The sequence below is a fragment of the Brachionichthys hirsutus genome, chromosome 1 (assembly GCF_040956055.1).
Source record: "Brachionichthys hirsutus isolate HB-005 chromosome 1, CSIRO-AGI_Bhir_v1, whole genome shotgun sequence".
Classification (NCBI taxonomy): Eukaryota; Metazoa; Chordata; class Actinopteri; order Lophiiformes; family Brachionichthyidae; genus Brachionichthys; species Brachionichthys hirsutus.
The window spans coordinates 11,778,708-11,796,706 of NC_090897.1; the positions used below are offsets into that span (position 1 = coordinate 11,778,708).

The following is a 17,999-nucleotide window of genomic DNA, read 5'->3' on the forward strand; positions in this document are numbered from 1 at the left end:
AGGACCGGTCCTCCGCGTTGACCCGCCCGGGGATGGGGATGTCCACGCCGCCTCAAATATCCGCCGACGTCACCGCCGGGACTCGAACGGAGCGTTCACGCTAACGGTCGTTACCGGGAGGGCGGGGCGGGGTGTTCTCTGTGTTTGTTCCGTGAGAAGATGGCGGAGTTCTCGCCCGTCTTGTCGGTGCGGGATGGAGGAGGAGGAGGACCCTTCGGCCCAGCCATCTTCCCCCGGTCCAGGTCCGGTTCGGAGTCGGACAGCGAACTATCTCAGAGCTTGGCGCGGACGAAGATCCGCTCGTATGGAAGCACGGCGAGCGTCACCGCCCCCCTGGGAGAGAAGTACGTCGAGCATCGGGTCACGGACGGCGACACGCTGCAGGGGGTCGCTCTGAAGTACGGCGTCACGGTAAGGTTCACGCCATCAATGCGGAGGGGGGGGGTTCTGAGGGGACCCCCCCCCCCCTGGGTCTTTTTTATTAGATGATACGGAGGTGGAGAATAGGGTAATTTATTCCACTTCCGGTTGTTCCGGTCCAGATGAGGACTTGAAGTTCTCCTTGCAGCCCGAGGCCCCCCCGACGGCCCCCCCGACGGCCCCAGAGACCCTTTATTAAAGACAGACAGGCCCTGCATTGGTGTCTAATCAATAGTGTGGTGGAAAAATAGTGCAACTTTCCTTTATACTGAAAAATCTATGAAAAAAAACAGCTTGACATTTGCTAGAATGAGATTTATTCACCAGAACTGTCGTATTTTTTTTAAAATTCCGCTTCTTAATGTATTTTATATCACAGAATTGTGACTTCTGTATTTGGTGGCTATGATCTATAAATAAACGTTATTCTTTTTACTTTATTTTTATCCTACTGATGTTTGTTGTGCTCTATCGGAGGCATTTACACAAACATTTACACATTTCAGGGATGAAAAACATTCATTTAAGACGACTAACCATTAAAAGACAGAATTACACACGTCTGCTGAATTTTTGGATGAAAGTTTTCTGCGATGCGCCGATTTAAGCTTAAATGCGGCGAGAACGCCGGAGCGTTGAAAGGTTCGTCGTAGATAATAATGGCACCCGAACAATAACTTTGTCTCCCTGATGTCCCAGATGGAGCAAATCAAGAGAGCCAATAAGCTGTTCAGCAACGACTGCATCTTCCTGAAGGCCCGCCTCAGCATCCCCGTGGCGACGGAGAGACGCTACGTCTTTAACGGACTGTCCTTGGAGTCTCCTGATGGGGATGGCGATGCGGCGTGCCACCAGGCCGAGGCGTCCCGTGTGGCGACGCAGGATCCCGAGGGGCCCTCGCCCCCGCCCTCGCCCCCGCCCCCGCCCTCCCCTCGCCCTGCCGCCTCCCACCCCTCCCAGTCCCAGCCGGAGGAGCTGTCGGCCAAAGACTTCTTACACAGACTGGACTTGCAAATTAAGCAGTCAAAGCAGGCAGCGCAGAGGCTGAAAGGAGAGCGAGCCAGGTGAGCTGCCGGGTGTGCCCGCTCACCCTCGGGGAACGCCGTTAGCATCGTAGCACGCAGCTACGGCAGTAAAATCACCAAGAGCAAAGAGCAGCTGGTTCTTGGTCTTTGCTCTTCGGGTTTTTACCTCGACCTGGATGACAGAACCGACGCAGGCATGCAGGGGGACCCGGCCACAACGGGTGTTTGTATAAATCTCCCTCCCTAAGGGGTTGCATTCAGCCTTCTTCTTCTTGTCGGTTGTGTGTTTTGTGTGTTACGTGAGTGGGAAACCGTTCGTCTCCTCATTGACTGGATGGCGTTCATGTTCCTCTTTCTGACTTCCCACTTTTGGCAAACGGCAGAAAATGAGCCTAAACTGCGATTTAACGTGTCGTTTTACGACACGAAGCGGCTCCAGGCTGGATGTTCGGTGTGCATCCGTCACATCCGTCACATCCGTCACATCCGTCATTTTCCACGGGAGTTACCTGAATAATTTCATTCCATGTTTTAGCGACTTCTGGATCTTATTTCTCTGAAGTTTGTTGTGAGAATCCAAACCGTGACTTTGCGTGGCTGTTGTTCTTAGAATGAATGGCTGGTTGGACGCTGGTTGGATGCTGGTTGGACGCCCCTCACATGTGCTTTGATCAAACCCAGAACCTTTAGATGTCCATCCCGGCGTGTCAATCTGTCGGTTCCATCCACAGACCCAATGTTCATCCACTGTCGGCTTGTAACGGTCAACAATCGTGCGTGTAGGAGGAGGTTTGCTGAGTCGGGCCTGAACGTGTCGTCCCGATGCTGCACGTTGAGACGGCGACTGCTCTCAGGTCTGCTCGGCAGTGAGGGGGAAATGGATGACTGTTTGTTCGTTTAGTAAGAAATTCAAGGGATTTTAAAAAGAACAAAACTCACTTTGTCACAATGTGCCAGTGACGCTCCACCCATGACTCGTTTTGCAAATGTGTAAAAGAAGTTTTACATTTCCCCTCAAACATTTACCGTCTGACCAGTCGAAGCCGATCTGGGCTGCGGTTTGAGAACGCAAACAGACGCTCGCTCGGCTGTTTGCTCTGAGTCTCGGTGCAAACACGGCGCAGGCCTTCAAACGAAATGAAGCCAACGGGACTTCAGCGCCGCCGCAGACGCTAGTTCACCCGCTGATACGTTTCCCTTTGGAAGATCACATTTATTTCACAATAGCGATGACATCATGACTTTTTTAATGTTCAGAAATCTTCTCAGGCAGTAAATATGAGCAAGATTGAACCTGTGATGCAGCAGGAAGTTCAGAAGCAGACGGGAGAACATCACGTGTTAGATAAAAACCTTCTCTCCTTTACTTCCTGCAAGGGTCAGCGATGCAAGACTTTCCTTTGCGTCCCTAAACCTTCATTCCACTGATTAACGGGAAAGCTTCTCAAGGTTCTTTCCGACTTGAGAATAGTTTGCAGACGACGCTCACATTTCATCAGTCGCTGCTCTAAAAGGAGTCGAAAGTGAATGAAGTCGAAAATGGGCTGATTATTATGTCTGTTAGAAACTATTTGGAACGTATTTTGTGATTATATTATTATTTGTGGTTATCAGAAGCAAGATTGTCCTCCATGTAGTCCAGATGCTGCTGCTGCTGCTGGTGGCGGCGGCGGCGGCTGATGACTCTGGTGATATCATGATGAAGTTGTCTCTGGCCAGATGAGCCTTCAGCCACAGCGGAGACACTATGGCTGTTGGGTTAGCTTCATGTATTATTCAAACACCCAGACGCTTACGAGGACTTGCTATTTTTGTGTATCACGTTACAACTTGCCTCCACCAGACATCTAAGCCGGCGTTGTGTCTTCTTCTTTCCCGCAGGAGCCACGAGGAGGACTTCACGGCTCCCGTGACATCATACCAGGAGATCTAACGGATTAGTTCAAAGTCTCTCATGAATGCTTTTGACCAAACCACGTTGAGCAAAATGTATTCATCTGCGGAAATCTGCTGATGTCTGCGATTTCTCTTGCTTTGTAGGAATAACCCGGTACACGTCCACGCATCGGAAGCTGCTGTAGCAAAGCTAACCTGCTGCACATTGTCCACATACACAAACACAGTGTGAAGCAATTCCAAATAAACCGGTTCCACTCGCTAACTGCTTCTGATGCCCCCCCCCCCCCCCCAGGAATAGTCATTGAAGCCTGTTCAGACGTTCCTCATCAGTGTTAACCAGATTGACCGAAGCCTTTCAACGCAGTGCTTTTGCCTTTGGGAACTTAAGGGACGTGTGGGTGCGTCATTTATGTGGGTGGGCAACTGTTTTATTGTTATTTCAAAATTATATTTGTTTTATTTTGGAAATATGAGAATAAATATGTATTTAAACCAGGCGCAGATCTCAGTGTGATTTCATTATGATAGGATGTTGGATGTGTGTTATCAGCAAAGTTTGGTACACGAGTAAAGAAAAGGGCAATGCTTTAATTGCTTTTAAACTTTTAAGAAAGTCACAAATATTTACATTAAAAAATACTCCTGTTTCTACATGGATGGAACTCAGACTTGATGAGAGTCGATGATGTGGACTCCGCCACCTAGTGGACCCCCGGAGGAATTACAGAGGACGGAGGGCGCCGCAATGATACACAGCAAATATATTTTTGGTAGAATGAAAAGCAAAAAAATACATATAAGAACCAGGAAGAAAGGAATATAGTGGGCTGAGACAGGTTACACAGAATGAGTACAATTTATACAAGCATGATGCAAAACAATGCAATGGTGACAGATGGTCGGTGACGGCAAAACTACGACCTCATATTCTCACGACGTTCACTTCCCACAGCAGTCGGGTTGGAATAAATACTAGCTTTCAATTGGATGTTTGAGTTTGTCACCAAATCATTTCAATTCTTTGTCAGATACTCCAATAATTATTATTCTTTGATTCTGCCATGCAAATGTCATCATTAGGTATCTGTACTATTTTTGTTGGTAGTGCTATTAAACCCCTTCTTAGTACATTTATGGAAAGTCTGAGGGATGTAAAAATCCTCCTAAACAGGCCTCTTTAAAGACGCTATATTTTACCAGGCCGTAGAAAATAACTGCAAGTAGTCAGGGCTTGGGAATTCTTTGCTTTTGGCCAGCGGTCGGTTGGAGGATTGGGAAAGGGCCTTACAGGCTGCCGTAGATCCTCTTGATTGTGTCGCCCTCGTCCTTGGCTATGATGCCCTTCTCAATGTAGGAGTCAACCTGCTGGTCCATGAAGTCCTTCAGCTTGGACAGGTCGTAATCTGGACAGACGCATACAGAAGATGATCGGATATGATCTGAGGTTTGAAGCGGAACATCAAGGAAGCGTCGGCGGCTTGCAGGATTGCTCTGGAACCGCGGCCTTCCTGAGGCTGCACACCCAAACAAGCCATAATCTGACGCAGTAGTTCATTATTAAGGTCAGAGATAACATGTCTGCTGTTAGCAGAGAAACATCATTGCTACCGTATATGTGCTATTTGATAACGTAGTCAGAGCTCCCTGATTCTCATGAGGTACTCTACGCTTCCACCTCGCTCCATGCCTTCATCATTTCCAGCAGCGCCCCGAGGCCACAGCAGGACGCAGCTATATTTAGAGTTTACAGTCGACCGTCCATCACTGTAAACCGCTCGGCTTCCCGCCTCCACCTGACTGAATGCACGGGGAACAGAAGGACAGAGAAGAAGTCGCACCAAAACTTCCTGATGGCAACTGCAGCACCAAGAATGTCTTTGCTCCAGGACCCAGCTGCCGTTCCCGGCGGCAACGAGAGGTGTGTGTGGAGGATTAATCGTGTGATTAGAGACAACACTGCTCCTCTCAATCTTTAGCGGAGAGGAGCCAAAACCAGGATGATGCCTCGCCATCCATCTGCTCCTTTGGCTAATCTGTGTAGTGTGGAACAAAGACACACACACACACACACACCCCTCACACACTACTCACACACACACATTCTGCACAGTCTGCTTTGACTGTTCTAATGGCTGCTTTCGCGTGAACTCAATAAAAGACCCGTCGACCCGACTGTTTCCTTTCGGTTGAAAGACTTTCGTCCTTCGGCTTTAGTTTCTACGGACAAAGAGACAAGATGGAGTCAGAATGAGGACGGGGAGACATGAAGGGAGCAGCTTGATGCGGTCGAAGATGTGGAGCTGATACTCTAACGGCTGCTGAATCCCTCCATGAAAACGGGGTGATTCAGGAGGACACGCTTTGACTCCCTGCCCAGCCTGTCTGTTGTGACACCATTATCTGTCTGTCTCCCCTACCCAGATCAATGACAGGCAGGCGGAGACCCCCCCCCATCCCCATCCCCCCTCCCACACACACTACAATGCTAATGAAGTGTCCTACATTGAGGCAGGTCGGAGACGAACAGCAAATAAACCGTCCCTGCTGCTTTGTCCCCTCGGCACCGTCTTACAGGCTCGTCCTCTGTGTTTAAGAGACACTCAAGAATCTAGGTCAGGCTTTGTTTTTCGCTGCTGCCCGACACCTATCAATCGGCCACCAATTGGTGGGAACGATTTATTTTTTGGGTCATAAATGAAATAAAGCCCAGCGTACAGATTCTCTGCTGCTTAATAAAGCGTGGGCATCGATCTAACGCTGCGGAGCGTCTGACAGCGTGCGGCTCCTGCCGGATGAGATGAGATCACTTTATTGTGATTTGTAGTGTGTGAGACAGCCTTCACAACCCGGCAGACGGCTGTAGCTTCTGGGTCGCACGCTGCTCCTTTATCCCGTAGGTGCTGATAGCTACAGTGTGGGACGGGCAGCAAATAGAAAGTTGCACTCGCAAGATTTAAAAATCTACAGACATGGGGGAGACATGGTAAAAAGCACAAGCCACACTGGTTTAGAAAAAGGAAGGATGGACTTAATGACCAGGCCGCTGTCGCCGAACAAAGAAGCCGATAGATTCATCAAGAATGATTCATATTCATTAGAGCTGGAGTGCAGCATCTGCCCAGTGTATTCCACGTTTTAGCAGCAAATTGGGCCCAGAAGAATAGGCTTAAAACAACCCATTGTAAAGTTTTGTTGTGCACATCTCACCGTCTTTGCCTTTTTCTTTGCCGTGCTTCTTCAGCCACTCAATGTTCTTCCTGATGGCCTCCAGATAAGTCTCTGAATTGCCGGGATGAACTGTTGAGAGAGGAATTGAATGGATGAATAAAACAAATCCGCCCCTAAATGTAATGTAAAGTAGAAAATAATTCATTTCTACTGAGCTACATCCGCACAAAGAATAGGGACATTTCTATCAAAGAGTAAAGCGGCACCATCTCAGACCTATCAGCTATTTACGCCGTATAATTTTCCTAAAGAAGTACTTTTAAATTTCAGAAGCAATGAGATTTCAGTGTCCAAACAGCTTCAACATTAATACATTTGGGTTGTAATTAAATATATCTTTAAAAAAAGAAAATAAAGGCATTAAAAATGCATATTGTATGGAACTCAGTGTAGCCTGTTACCACACAGGCTCAGTCTACTCTGTCTACTTCCTGCTGAAACCCCTCTCCTGGTTGTAATCCTGCTTTGTGTGTCACTTTGTTGTTCTTTTTTCTGCATGTGTGGGCGTGTGGATTAGTCTGATGAGTTGTTACGCTGCACAGCTCGGACAGAGAATAACGGCTGTGAAAAGCTCTCCCGCTGGTGTCACATCGGACTGGCCTAGTTTGAGGACCAGCAGGGACTTAAATGCGATTGGTCCGCACTATAATTCCTTATTTCCTGTCAGCCCCATTGGGTCAAAGCAACTTGTCGGAAAACATCTTGACTAAAACCGATCCCAAGGTCGAGTGAAGGATTCAACTGGTGCGGTCTGGATTTGCTATATTTGACAATTCTGCATTCATTTGAGACAATTTGCACAAACTGAAACGATAAAAACCATCATGGGATAAAACAAAAAGTAACAAGCGAACCGATAAAATGAGTCAAGCCTTTTGCGAGGCGCATTGCATGTCACGTTTGAGGTGCAAAATGTTAAAAATGTATCTGATTATTCTGGCATTATCACTAGACAAAAAGCTATTCCCGTTTCCTCTGCTCATCGGGATTGGGGAAGGGACTGACTGGTCTCAGTTGGCGGCTGCTCGTCTTTGGTCGAGTCTTTCAGGTTTTCATTCTCCTGCTGCCTCTGGGCAGCCTCGGCCTTCGTGTTGTCATCCTCGTCAAGGCTCTTTCCTGACACAGAAATGATACATATGGATATAACTGAATTTGAGATTGAGATTTATGCTGACATTGAATAAAATTCTCACAGTTATTAACGCCCGAGGAAGCTCTAGATCCCCCCCCCCCCTGTAAATTAATGTTAGCATATGTGGAGGAAAACTTGTGAAGCGTTTTACCGATTGATCCAGCGAAGTCAGGAAGCCCGAGAGACTTGCCCAGTTTGTTCTTGGTCTGCATGGCGATCATGGCATCGAGGTTTTCTGCAGGTGGGCGAAACAAGCCAAACATTTATTTGAAATTTAATCATTTTGGTTTATATATTTTAGTTTTTTTTGCCTTGTGCATATCATTTACATGTACACAGTTCACATGTACACAGTTTCAAGGTAGGAAATATTGTTCAGGAAATGGGTTCCGCAGGTGCGCTAATTTATGATGCACGTCCTAAGCAAAAACAAATAAGTATGAGGCCAATCAAAGTTAAGAATTAAGTTTAAGGCATACAAAGCCCTAATTTCTGCCTCTAATGATGGGTTAGCCAGCGAGGAGCGTTTGTTCATGTTTATGTCTTTATTTCTACGCAATTTCTGTGCTTTATTGTATTTTATGTTGCTTTTAGTCGTACGGTTGTGGTGTCAGGTAAAGCCCACATTAAAACCCACTGTTGCCAGCCGGAAAAATGCACTCTTTATTGACTTTCAAGCTAATAATACGAGGTACAATTGATAGTGTTGTTGTTGTCAGTTCGTTATACACATGAACAAAACCTCTTAACCTTCTTTTCCTTCCTGTGGGACTCATCAAATTAAATGGGTGTGTTAATAACTGCTCTGTTTACACCAAGAGTACAGCGTTAATCTCTCTAAGCAACACCAAGGAATTAAAAAAGACCCCGAAGTTAGGAAGCCACTCAAACACAACATGAGCTTGAAAGAGACTGTATTACAAAAGCTTTGGTGAAAAGAAGGAACAAAATGTCCTGGAGATCCAGACAGCTCATCTGGAACGGCATCTTCAGTATCAAGTTAAAAACAATATTTACGGTTTACATGGTTTATGACGCATTATAAAGGACTTGTACCCAGCTGGGATGTCATTCAATGTCTTAAGAGGGGTTATATAGTTGTCAATTAATACATGAATAAATACATACACCTGTATGTAACTATGTTTTCGTAAGTTATATACACCATTTTAAAGGTTATACAATCTGCCAGTTATAAATTGAATGTCATGGTAATTTACTATGTGAATAAATAGAACAGGTATTATATAAATAAATGTTTTATTATTATTACATTTTAGACTTTCTTCATCTAAGAAGAAAGAATATGATGAAAAGTCAGAAGATGAAACATTTTCTTTGTTTGTTGACATGATATCTGATATTTGTAGATTAGGATGACAAAGAGAAACAGGAAGGTGCGACTTTGGCGTTGAAACTGAGCAACAAGGAGCCACACAGCATCCTTTTACTTTCATCCACTGAGGCCTCCTTTCATTTCTTTAGAATTTTGGCATCTCCCTTTCTGTTTCTTCTTTCTATTCAAGCTGCCTCCTCCCACCTGTAGCTGAGTGGAGGCCCATTATTTCACTCTTCCCACACACACACACACACACACACACACACGCACGCACACACTGCCTTCTCTTTCTGCATCTATTCCCATCAGTCTCATGGCTGTATCACCCTTAAAACAATTAGCATGGATTTACTCATGTGCGTATTCAGTTGTGTACCTGGGTGAGTCATCAGAGCACCACGGCCAGCTGGGGGTGGAAGTGGGGTGTGTGTGTGTGTGTGTGTGGGGGGGGGGGGGGGGATTAACATGTTGCTAGGCGATGGTGGAACAACGTCCTCTTATCTCCTGACAACCAATCCTCCATAAAGCCAGAGCTTGCCTGGGAAGCATCTTTTGTGACGGTTTATGGCTGTTTTGTTCTGGTGTGTAACGTCAGCAGAGTTCATTTGTTCTGCTGTGAGAGACAACAGCGGCCAGCTGCTGGGTCATCTGAGGGAGTATTGATTAATCCCTTACAGCCTTAGGTACAACACTTGATCACAGCTCTTACACTGAGGCACGGACTGAAACCCTGTTCTGAACGGCTCTTATCTGCATCAAGGCTGCATAAAAATACACTAATTCATTGTTAGCTTCATTTATTTATATTTTAACTGTTAAATTGGGGGGAAAAAAAGAAGCAATTTGTAAAATATAATTGTGATAATTTATGACAAATAGAGAGTTGTAAACATATAGAAAATAAAGAAAGTATTGATTAATGCATGTTTAATTAATATGCAGCACTGCAACATGAAACCACGTCTGATGGGCGGCTTTTGTAAAGCGAAGCTGATACCAGAGGATATCTGATCTTTTGTTTATGGCCGCTGTAATGCCCGAGGTTTCCTGAAGCTCACACAGAGCAGCGGCAGCTGTCCCTTAATGATGGCTGACCAAACATTGGTTATGGATGTGATGATCAGCCTTAAAACCCAACCTGGTGTCCCTGACATTTAAGTTCTGCTGATGGGGGGGGGGCATTAGCTCCACTGAACAAACACACAACGCGTGGAAACGGCACAGATGACATGCAGAGACAGAGATCAACGCCCAGCCCGCTAATGCATCCTGTTATTGCTGTTTGACGTGACGGAAATCAATATCAGAATATTATTAATATATAGATGCTGGTCAGATCATTAACTTGGTTCCACTGTAATGCTGCTGTGGAAAACCTCAGCAGTCCATTTTGGTTGCATTTTCAAGAAGCTATTACTTTAGACAACATGCCCCCCCCCCCCAGGAAATATGAAGAGATAACCATTAACAAAATACTAAACAAGGCTTCTTATGAAATTAATAACTTAAAACAAATCTTAAACCGAGTCCAACTGAAGCTTTGTCCTCGTTTAAACTTGTGATAAGTGTGAGGATTGTGACGTTATATCATCTCAAATGAATCACTATATGTGAATGAAATGAAGAAAGGTCTTCCATGAATGTCCCACATCACAACCACCCGATGACGGTTGATGCTGCATTACGGCTTACCCAGGTAGGACACCCCCTCCTCTGGCGTGATTGTGCCGTACTTCACCATCATCTTCACAAAGTCAATCAGCGTCTTCATGATGGTGATCAGAGTCTCCCTCTCCTGAGCGTCTCGATCTGCAGCAGCAAACCAGAGCATGCCAGGGCCCTGCATCACTGTTTTGTACATGGTAATTGGTTGCCATGGTGCCATTGTTACCACATGGTGTTTGACTGAGGGGGGGGGGGGGGGGTCATGATGATGGGTCTAAAACTCATTAGCTGTACGTGCCTGTCTCATGCGCACTTCCTGGAAGGATGTATCAGGAGAAAGAAACGACTGCAACAGCTGACAACTCTCTTTTTCCGTTCTTGATCTGAACAGCCTCTATTATGGGATGGGGGATGTAACATCAACCCTGAGTTCTTACCTGAGTTGAGGCTCCTGAGCAGACTGTAGAAATTGGGGAAGTACTGCAGGTCCTGGAGCCCGTCTTCGGGGCTCACCTCATTGCCCTCCCCAGCAACCTTTTCCCAGGTGTTGCCTGGGAGATCAATCTCGGCCCCATCCTCTTCTGCATCCCTGTCCTCCTCACCCCCAGTCTCGCCATCATCTTCTTCCTCATCATCCTCATCGTCAATGTAGTGGTGTCTGGGTTGCTCATATGTGTTCTGAAAATTACAAAGTTTTGTTGGAGGTTGTTTTCTGTCTTTTTTTTTTTTTTTGCCATTATGTAAAAGCTGAAAGAGATTTTTATAACATTTGGTGAAAAGATGGGGCATGGACCTGGAAATAAAGAAATTAAATTATACCTTAATTATCTAAAAACAAAAACCGTTTCCTTGGACCTTTGTATTGGACTTGCTGTTTGGGCCAGGAAAGCTAAACAGACATAATTTCTACTGGAAGTCATTCTACTTAAGATTTTGTTTTTACCACCATCACTTTATTTTGAAGGCTTTACCATATCAGCATCTGAACCCTGCTCGTCCTGCTCCCCCCTGGTTACTTGGTCGTTACTCTCCGTGTCCTCGATCTCATTGTTCTTGGCATTTTTAGTGATGAGCTCCTGGAGAGCTTCGGCCACCTGGTACTCCAGAGTATCTGCCTGACTGTCTGTGATCTACAGGGAGGCCAAGAAGAAGCACCAGACTGAGAACAATTGTGTGAAATAAATGTGCTGCACGAAGTCGTAGAAGAGAACAACGTGCTCACACGAGGAACCTCCGTTTAGAGATCCATTTGGGTGCGTTGAGGAAATTCCTACTGGGAAAATGTCATAACACGCCGCGTGAAATGACATGAGAGCAAGAGTTCTCGACCTACCAGACCCAGTTTGAGCAGTTTGGAGACAATCCGGTCAAACACCCCTCTGTCGTCCTCCTCGTAGATCTTGTTTGCGATCTTCTGGACGATGTCTTCTGCTGTCAGGGGGGTGCCATCCACCTGGCGAAAGCTTTCTGGGTCGTCTGGGAGGAAACGAGACATTTGTTGTCAACGATGTCAATGTCCAAAGTGTACTTTTGTAGGTTATAGGAGTGGAGTGTAAAAAGTGGAGCTCCTGCAATAATCATCACTTCGATTTGAATCATTTCGAAATAATCAATCACAATTTCCACCTTCACTCTATTCTCAGGTTGTTTTTCTCCAAATATTAAACCTTGGTTTTGAAAAGTCTGTCTCTTTATTGAATGTTTAAATTATCTACATCTCTGAACTAATGAATAAGAAATTCTTGCATAACCATCCCTGCTGCTTCCCAAGGCCTTCACGCAGAATAGAAATAAGCAATGCCAGAATACTTTTCCTTGTTTTGGCAGATTGACTCATCGATGATCGAGCTTTACCTTCAAACACAAGGCTTATTTCTAACTCACTATAAAAGAAAAAAAAAATGGAACCCCTCAGTGCTTGCCAAATTTAGATGTGTCATGTAACGGGACAAGCTGCTTCGTCATGGCCATCGCAGTCAGCACTTTGTCTCTGAGTCAGCCGCACCTCAGGGTCTCTGCTTCAGGCATTGAATATCAAATGTCATGCATGTGCGGTGAAATATGTGAGAATCCATAAAAGCATATGGTCGTTCTGAGAGAACATGCGAAGACTGACGACAAGGAACGGGGACTAATGGGTATCCTGCTTTAGGTAGACCAGTCATCAATGCTGATTCTATTTCTTTATTTCACGTTAGATTGATTTGAGAGAAGGATGCCTGATGATGGGAAGAAATTCAAAGCAGTATTTTAAAGTCTCCTGCAGAGATAAACGTAGAGGATGTTATGTCGCCTAGCGCTCAGTGTCTGAAGGGAAGAGGATAATCTTTCTCCCTGTTTCTTCTTTGACTCTATCTGTCTCTCCTTATCCCGTCACATGCGTGTGCTTTCTCTGCGTCTTTCTTAAAACGTCTGCCTGGTGGTCGATCAGACGCAAGCAGCAGGAGGCTCAAACGGGTTGCGTGCACCTTGGTATTTGCTGTAGTCCATGCCGTTCTTGGTGGAGTCATAGTCTTCAACCAGACGTCTGCTCTTAGTCGAGTCGGACTCATCTGGGACGTACCGGTCCTCCTTCAGCGGCAGTTCAGTGGGCTCTGATTTCTGACCGTCAGCCAGAGACTTGAGCTCGGTTAAATCGTCAGGGTCGCGTTGCCACTCTTTGTCCTTGAAGGCGGAGGGATGCTTGCTCTCTGAAAGGCAGCAGAGAGACTAAGTGACCAACCTGGAGAAAAACCTTTGCGGTAACGATGAGATCATTTCAGATTATTGAGGTTTTCGGTGCAGATGGAAACCGGGTTTTACCGTAAGTGCTGCAACCTGAACCCACACATGAGGCAGAAGTAATAATCAATCAGGTTTTCTCTTACCGGCTAACTGTACTGCTGCCTTCACGCTGTCTGCCTCGGCCATCTGGGGAAATGGCAAATCATAGCAGGTTATTTCCATTCAGGATATTAGCTCTGATAAATAATACTTGGTGGGGCTAAAACCTGATTTCCGTTTGACAAGTGGACCATAAAGCCCGGATTTGTCCGGATATTGGATGAGAAAACGGAAAACGGAGGGGCTCACCTGCTCCTGTAGGGGTCTCTCTTCAGTCAGCTGTCTATTGTACACAGTTTTATCTTCAGCAGAGAAAATACATGCAAGTATTAGTAAAATGGTTGCTGATCAATTTTACTTTAATTTTAATTTTACTACTAAAAATTCCCAGAATTTGTTCTTTACAAATGCTCGTTGCACGTAAGCCTTGTCAAAATGGTATCAGTTTTAACTTTGATGAATTTGGTGATTGCGTTTCTTGTTCTTTTGGTATATATATTCAGCTTTCAGGTTGATTCCACCGTTTCTGCAGTCCTATAACCAACAACCACAGGCGCAGCTTAATCGGATTAGATACAAAAGATTAAACTGCTGCGGAAATAGACCTCAAGCAGCCTAACGTGAGGCTTCATCGCTGCCGGGTGAACTCTGAAAGTGCTGCTTTGTCTCGGGACGCTGTCTGTTAACAGCTTCACACTGTGACTCATTAAACAGTAACATATAGTAAAACTACCAGGAAGCAAATGTGAAGTGATGTTAAGAAATTAAACATGTAATGGTCATATTTAATGTCTGTCAATATTCCCATTATTCCAAGGATGTTTTCCCAGAAATTCTGATAGATCATTCAAAAAGGAGTTGAACTCAACCTCGTATACTTTCTATTCCTAAATTCGCAGAACAAAGTTTTATGACACCAAATCACTTTTTTTTAAAAAACCTTCCAAACGACAGAAGCAGTTTTCTCTAATATTTCCACCATGTGATATACATGTTTTTGCGACGCACCAACTCTACTTCCACGGCATCTACTCCCCCCACCTTTAGACGTGATGGCCAACTCACCGTAAGCTGAGGCTGTCGGTGTCGGTAAGGCAGACGCCTGACTCACTACATTGACGACAACAAGATGGAAAAAGACCCAAAGGCCAACAGATTTGGACGCCATCCTGACAAAGTGGCTCTGCTTGCTCCAGGAGGGAAAGATCTAAAGATCTCCCGGTCTGTCTGTCGTCCTCTCAGGGGGGGGGGGGGGTGCTGAATGTGCGGACAGCTCCGCCGTCCTCTGGTGCTGAACGCGTCGCGGAGGCTGCGTCCTGGTACCCGGACGATGAGCTGGATGGACGGATCTCCACTCTGCTCCGGAACTGTTGCAAAGCCGCAGTGCTGAATCCAGGTCAGCTCGCTTCTAATTATAACGGCTCGGCTCGTCAAGCCCCGTGTGAGCAGCAGCCAGCACTTACAAGGAAAGTAATGGAGCCCTCTCTCCGACAAGACCCGCCCCCTCATGCATTCACAGAGTGGGGAGGGGGGGGGGGGGTCCGTCCCTACTAAGACTACAACATCCTCATATACGTGATTTCAAATATAATTTTCTCTTTATTAATAATAGAAAACAATATTTGAAACTAAAGTATAGATTAATCTGGAGGGTTGAGCCTTTTAATCAAAAATCCCACTTGGCTGCGATCATCTTGAGAAACACGTGAAGAGCGCTTTACGTGTTTATTATTCCACTTGCATTACGTCAAAACCAATAAAAACCAGCCACCGTGTATAGAGGAATGAGTTTGCTTAAGCACTTTTCGCAGCGTTTGAACAGGAAATCCGCTCGTTTCGTGCGTCACACAAAGCCTGCGTCACGGTTGTATCGATCTTCCACCTGTCGGTCAATAAGCAACCGTTATTAAATGAGAGAATAAGCCGTGTTCTGTTTCAAACCTGGAGGGGTCAGACTTGTACTGCAGCGGTCGAAGGGTGTTTCAGTACCGGGTCGCACAGCAAAAAATAAATAATTTATGTTTTATTTAATATCCGAGTCTGAAAAATGTTTTATTGTGAAAAATGAGCAAACTCATCCGTCTATGACTCACTGTTGAAAATAGAGTGAAGGTGGAAATTGTGATTGATTATTTTAGAAATGATTCAAATCGAAGTAATGATTATTGTAGGAGCTGCACTTTTTACACTCCACTCCTATAACCTACAAAAGTACACTTTGGACATTGACATCGTTGACAACAAATGTCTCGTTTCCTCCTAGACGACCCAGAAAGCTTTCGCCAGGTGGATGGCATTCCCCTGACAGCAGAAGACATCGTCCAGAAGATCGCAAACAAGATCTACGAGGAGGACGACAGAGGGGTGTTTGACCGGATCGTCTCCAAACTGCTCAAACTGGGTCTGGTAGGTTGAGAACTCTTGCTCTCATGTCATTTCATGCGGCGTGTTATGACATTTTCCCAGTAGGAATTTCCTCAGCGCACCCAAATGGATCTCTAAACGGAGGTTCCTCGTGTGAGCACGTTGTTCTCTTCTATGACTTCGTGCAGCACATTTATTTCACACAATTGTTCTCAGTCTGGTGCTTCTTCTTGGCCTCCCTGTAGATCACAGACAGTCAGGCAGATACTCTGGAGTACCAGGTGGCCGAAGCTCTCCAGGAGCTCATCACTAAAAATGCCAAGAACAATGAGATCGAGGACACGGAGAGTAACGACCAAGTAACCAGGGGGGAGCAGGACGACCAGGGTTCAGATGCTGATATGGTAAGTCCCTCCAGAAAGTACAAAACAATGTGTTATTTTTATGAAGACAAACGATGTAGAAAGAAGCAGATGTTTATTTTGAAATATCTATTATCTTTGATCATTTAAAGGTGAGTTGCATGATTATTTGTCTCATCAAAACTATTGCAAATATTTAGACTCCACCTGTAATTACTGTAATTACACTAATTGTGAAAACGATTCCTCCCACGCAGCAACAAACACAGAAGTCAGAGCAAGTATACGCTCTGTATAATCAGAGTATGGATAGATCAATTTCAGTGTCAAAGAAAATGTGTCCACTCAGTCTCTCTCTCCTCCTGGACCTGTTAATAATATAATCTCTCTGTGATGTCTGCCGAACAGGAATGTGATATAATTAAGCAGCCTTTGTTAGAGATAACAGGCCTTCACTATTAGCGCAGATCTAAGTACAGCTTAGCCAGCTAATACCAAACTCTCTTTATGTCAATGTATTTACAACCAATGTGAAGGTCAATGAAATAAAATGAGAAGATAATATACTGTTGTCAGATTTCTACTTTTGGTGCCAGACCAGACGTCTGGACGAATCCAATTGTTGCAAAGCCCAGTAGCGTCTCCTGCTGGACAAAGTGAGTATAGCACCTCCAAGATGTCAGAAGATGCACACATGACTTTGACATCTTATGTGGTGGGGCAGATTGGACACACACATGTCTCAGCGTGAGCTCGGGTAGCATTGGTGACATCACATACACGCACACACACACACACGAATAAGAATGTGCAGCTGAACTAGAGACAGGCTGATGGTGCTGGACAAGACGTACGGAGGAGTCAGTAACAAAGGACAGGCAGCCCGGCGCTGCTTCGTGGAGAGTCTGCTGAGGAGGAATCTACTGAACACAATTATCGAGCATAGAATTAATGACTCGAAAGCACAATGAGGTTTAACAGGGTACTTTGGAACGGTTACTTCACAGTTAATGATCATAGGCACATTTTAATGATGAGCTTCTTGAGAACATAAAATCATAAAGGGTCACATCCGCCGACAAGGTCACACTGCCACCTTCTGGACACTTCATATACTATCATCACGTCCTCCTTCCAGAGGTCAGTGCAACATAACGTAAACGATAATTATGTATTTTATATTAAGAAACACAAGTACTATTAAACAGTCAAATAGTGAAATAACAAATAAGCAACAAGATATGCCATTCAGAGATAGAAAGATTGATAGACAGACTCTCTTTTGGGAAGGTCAGAGGTCATCCCCATTGACAAGATAGACATGACAACATGAATTTACTCTCAGACTCAAGGCCCAGCGTTTGGCAGGACTTCAATAGATGAGCATTGATTTAAAGATTCATTTAAGACAGAATTGTGAGATATAAGCTTTTGATATTTCAATTATTTACTGGCTGTTTAAACACAGCACTTTATTTATTTAGCATAAAAAAAAACTGCAGTTATTTGGAACAGGCATCTCTTAGTGTCGACACATTGATCCATTCCATCACTCAGATTTCTGCCTGCGGCCTCTTTGAAGTGAATTCTCAGTTCTCGTTCATCAGCTGCTTCACAATAGCGTCCCTCTGAAATCAAACTTGACAATGGTGAACACAAGTTGAATTAGCTACCCTTCTTTTTTATGTCTGGCAGTGAAGTATTTATTGGTGTGAGGAGTCACCTCACCACCAGAGGTCTGT

The 17,999-nt window shown here is 45.0% G+C and overlaps 2 protein-coding genes across 2 annotated transcripts; one reads left to right on the forward strand and one right to left on the reverse strand.

Annotated features, from left to right (window-relative positions):
* lysmd2 (LysM, putative peptidoglycan-binding, domain containing 2) lies at nucleotides 1-3,835 on the forward strand. Its single transcript, XM_068742405.1, has 3 exons — nucleotides 1-411; nucleotides 1,120-1,484; nucleotides 3,327-3,835. The coding sequence occupies exons 1-3, from the start codon at nucleotides 160-162 to the stop codon at nucleotides 3,376-3,378; spliced, it is 669 nt and encodes a 222-aa protein (XP_068598506.1). The 5' UTR covers nucleotides 1-159; the 3' UTR covers nucleotides 3,379-3,835.
* Nucleotides 3,836-3,943: 108 nt separating this feature from the next.
* On the reverse strand, nucleotides 3,944-14,758 carry scg3 (secretogranin III). Its single transcript, XM_068739359.1, has 12 exons — nucleotides 14,597-14,758; nucleotides 13,781-13,833; nucleotides 13,576-13,618; nucleotides 13,177-13,398; nucleotides 12,042-12,184; nucleotides 11,680-11,838; nucleotides 11,146-11,386; nucleotides 10,736-10,852; nucleotides 7,856-7,939; nucleotides 7,578-7,688; nucleotides 6,552-6,641; nucleotides 3,944-4,747 (listed from the first exon to the last, which is right to left on the reverse strand). The coding sequence occupies exons 1-12, from the start codon at nucleotides 14,697-14,699 to the stop codon at nucleotides 4,629-4,631; spliced, it is 1,485 nt and encodes a 494-aa protein (XP_068595460.1). The 5' UTR covers nucleotides 14,700-14,758; the 3' UTR covers nucleotides 3,944-4,628.
* Between the last annotated feature and the right edge of the window lie 3,241 nt (nucleotides 14,759-17,999).

What these genes read in the sequence shown, in the direction of transcription:
- lysmd2 (XM_068742405.1), top strand. Translation starts at nt 160, where the DNA reads ATGGCGGAGTTCTCGCCCGTCTTGTCGGTGCGGGATGGAGGAGGAGGA. An exon ending in CTCTGAAGTACGGCGTCACG is followed by an intron (nt 412 to 1,119) that starts GTAAGGTTCACG and finishes CTGATGTCCCAG; the next exon opens with ATGGAGCAAATCAAGAGAGC. An exon ending in CTGAAAGGAGAGCGAGCCAG is followed by an intron (nt 1,485 to 3,326) that starts GTGAGCTGCCGG and finishes TCTTTCCCGCAG; the next exon opens with GAGCCACGAGGAGGACTTCA.
- scg3 (XM_068739359.1), bottom strand. Translation starts at nt 14,699, where the DNA reads ATGGCGTCCAAATCTGTTGGCCTTTGGGTCTTTTTCCATCTTGTTGTC. An exon ending in AACTGCTCAAACTGGGTCTG is followed by an intron (nt 11,839 to 12,041) that starts GTAGGTCGAGAA and finishes GCCTCCCTGTAG; the next exon opens with ATCACAGACAGTCAGGCAGA. An exon ending in GGAGGGGGTGTCCTACCTGG is followed by an intron (nt 7,940 to 10,735) that starts GTAAGCCGTAAT and finishes GCCCACCTGCAG; the next exon opens with AAAACCTCGATGCCATGATC.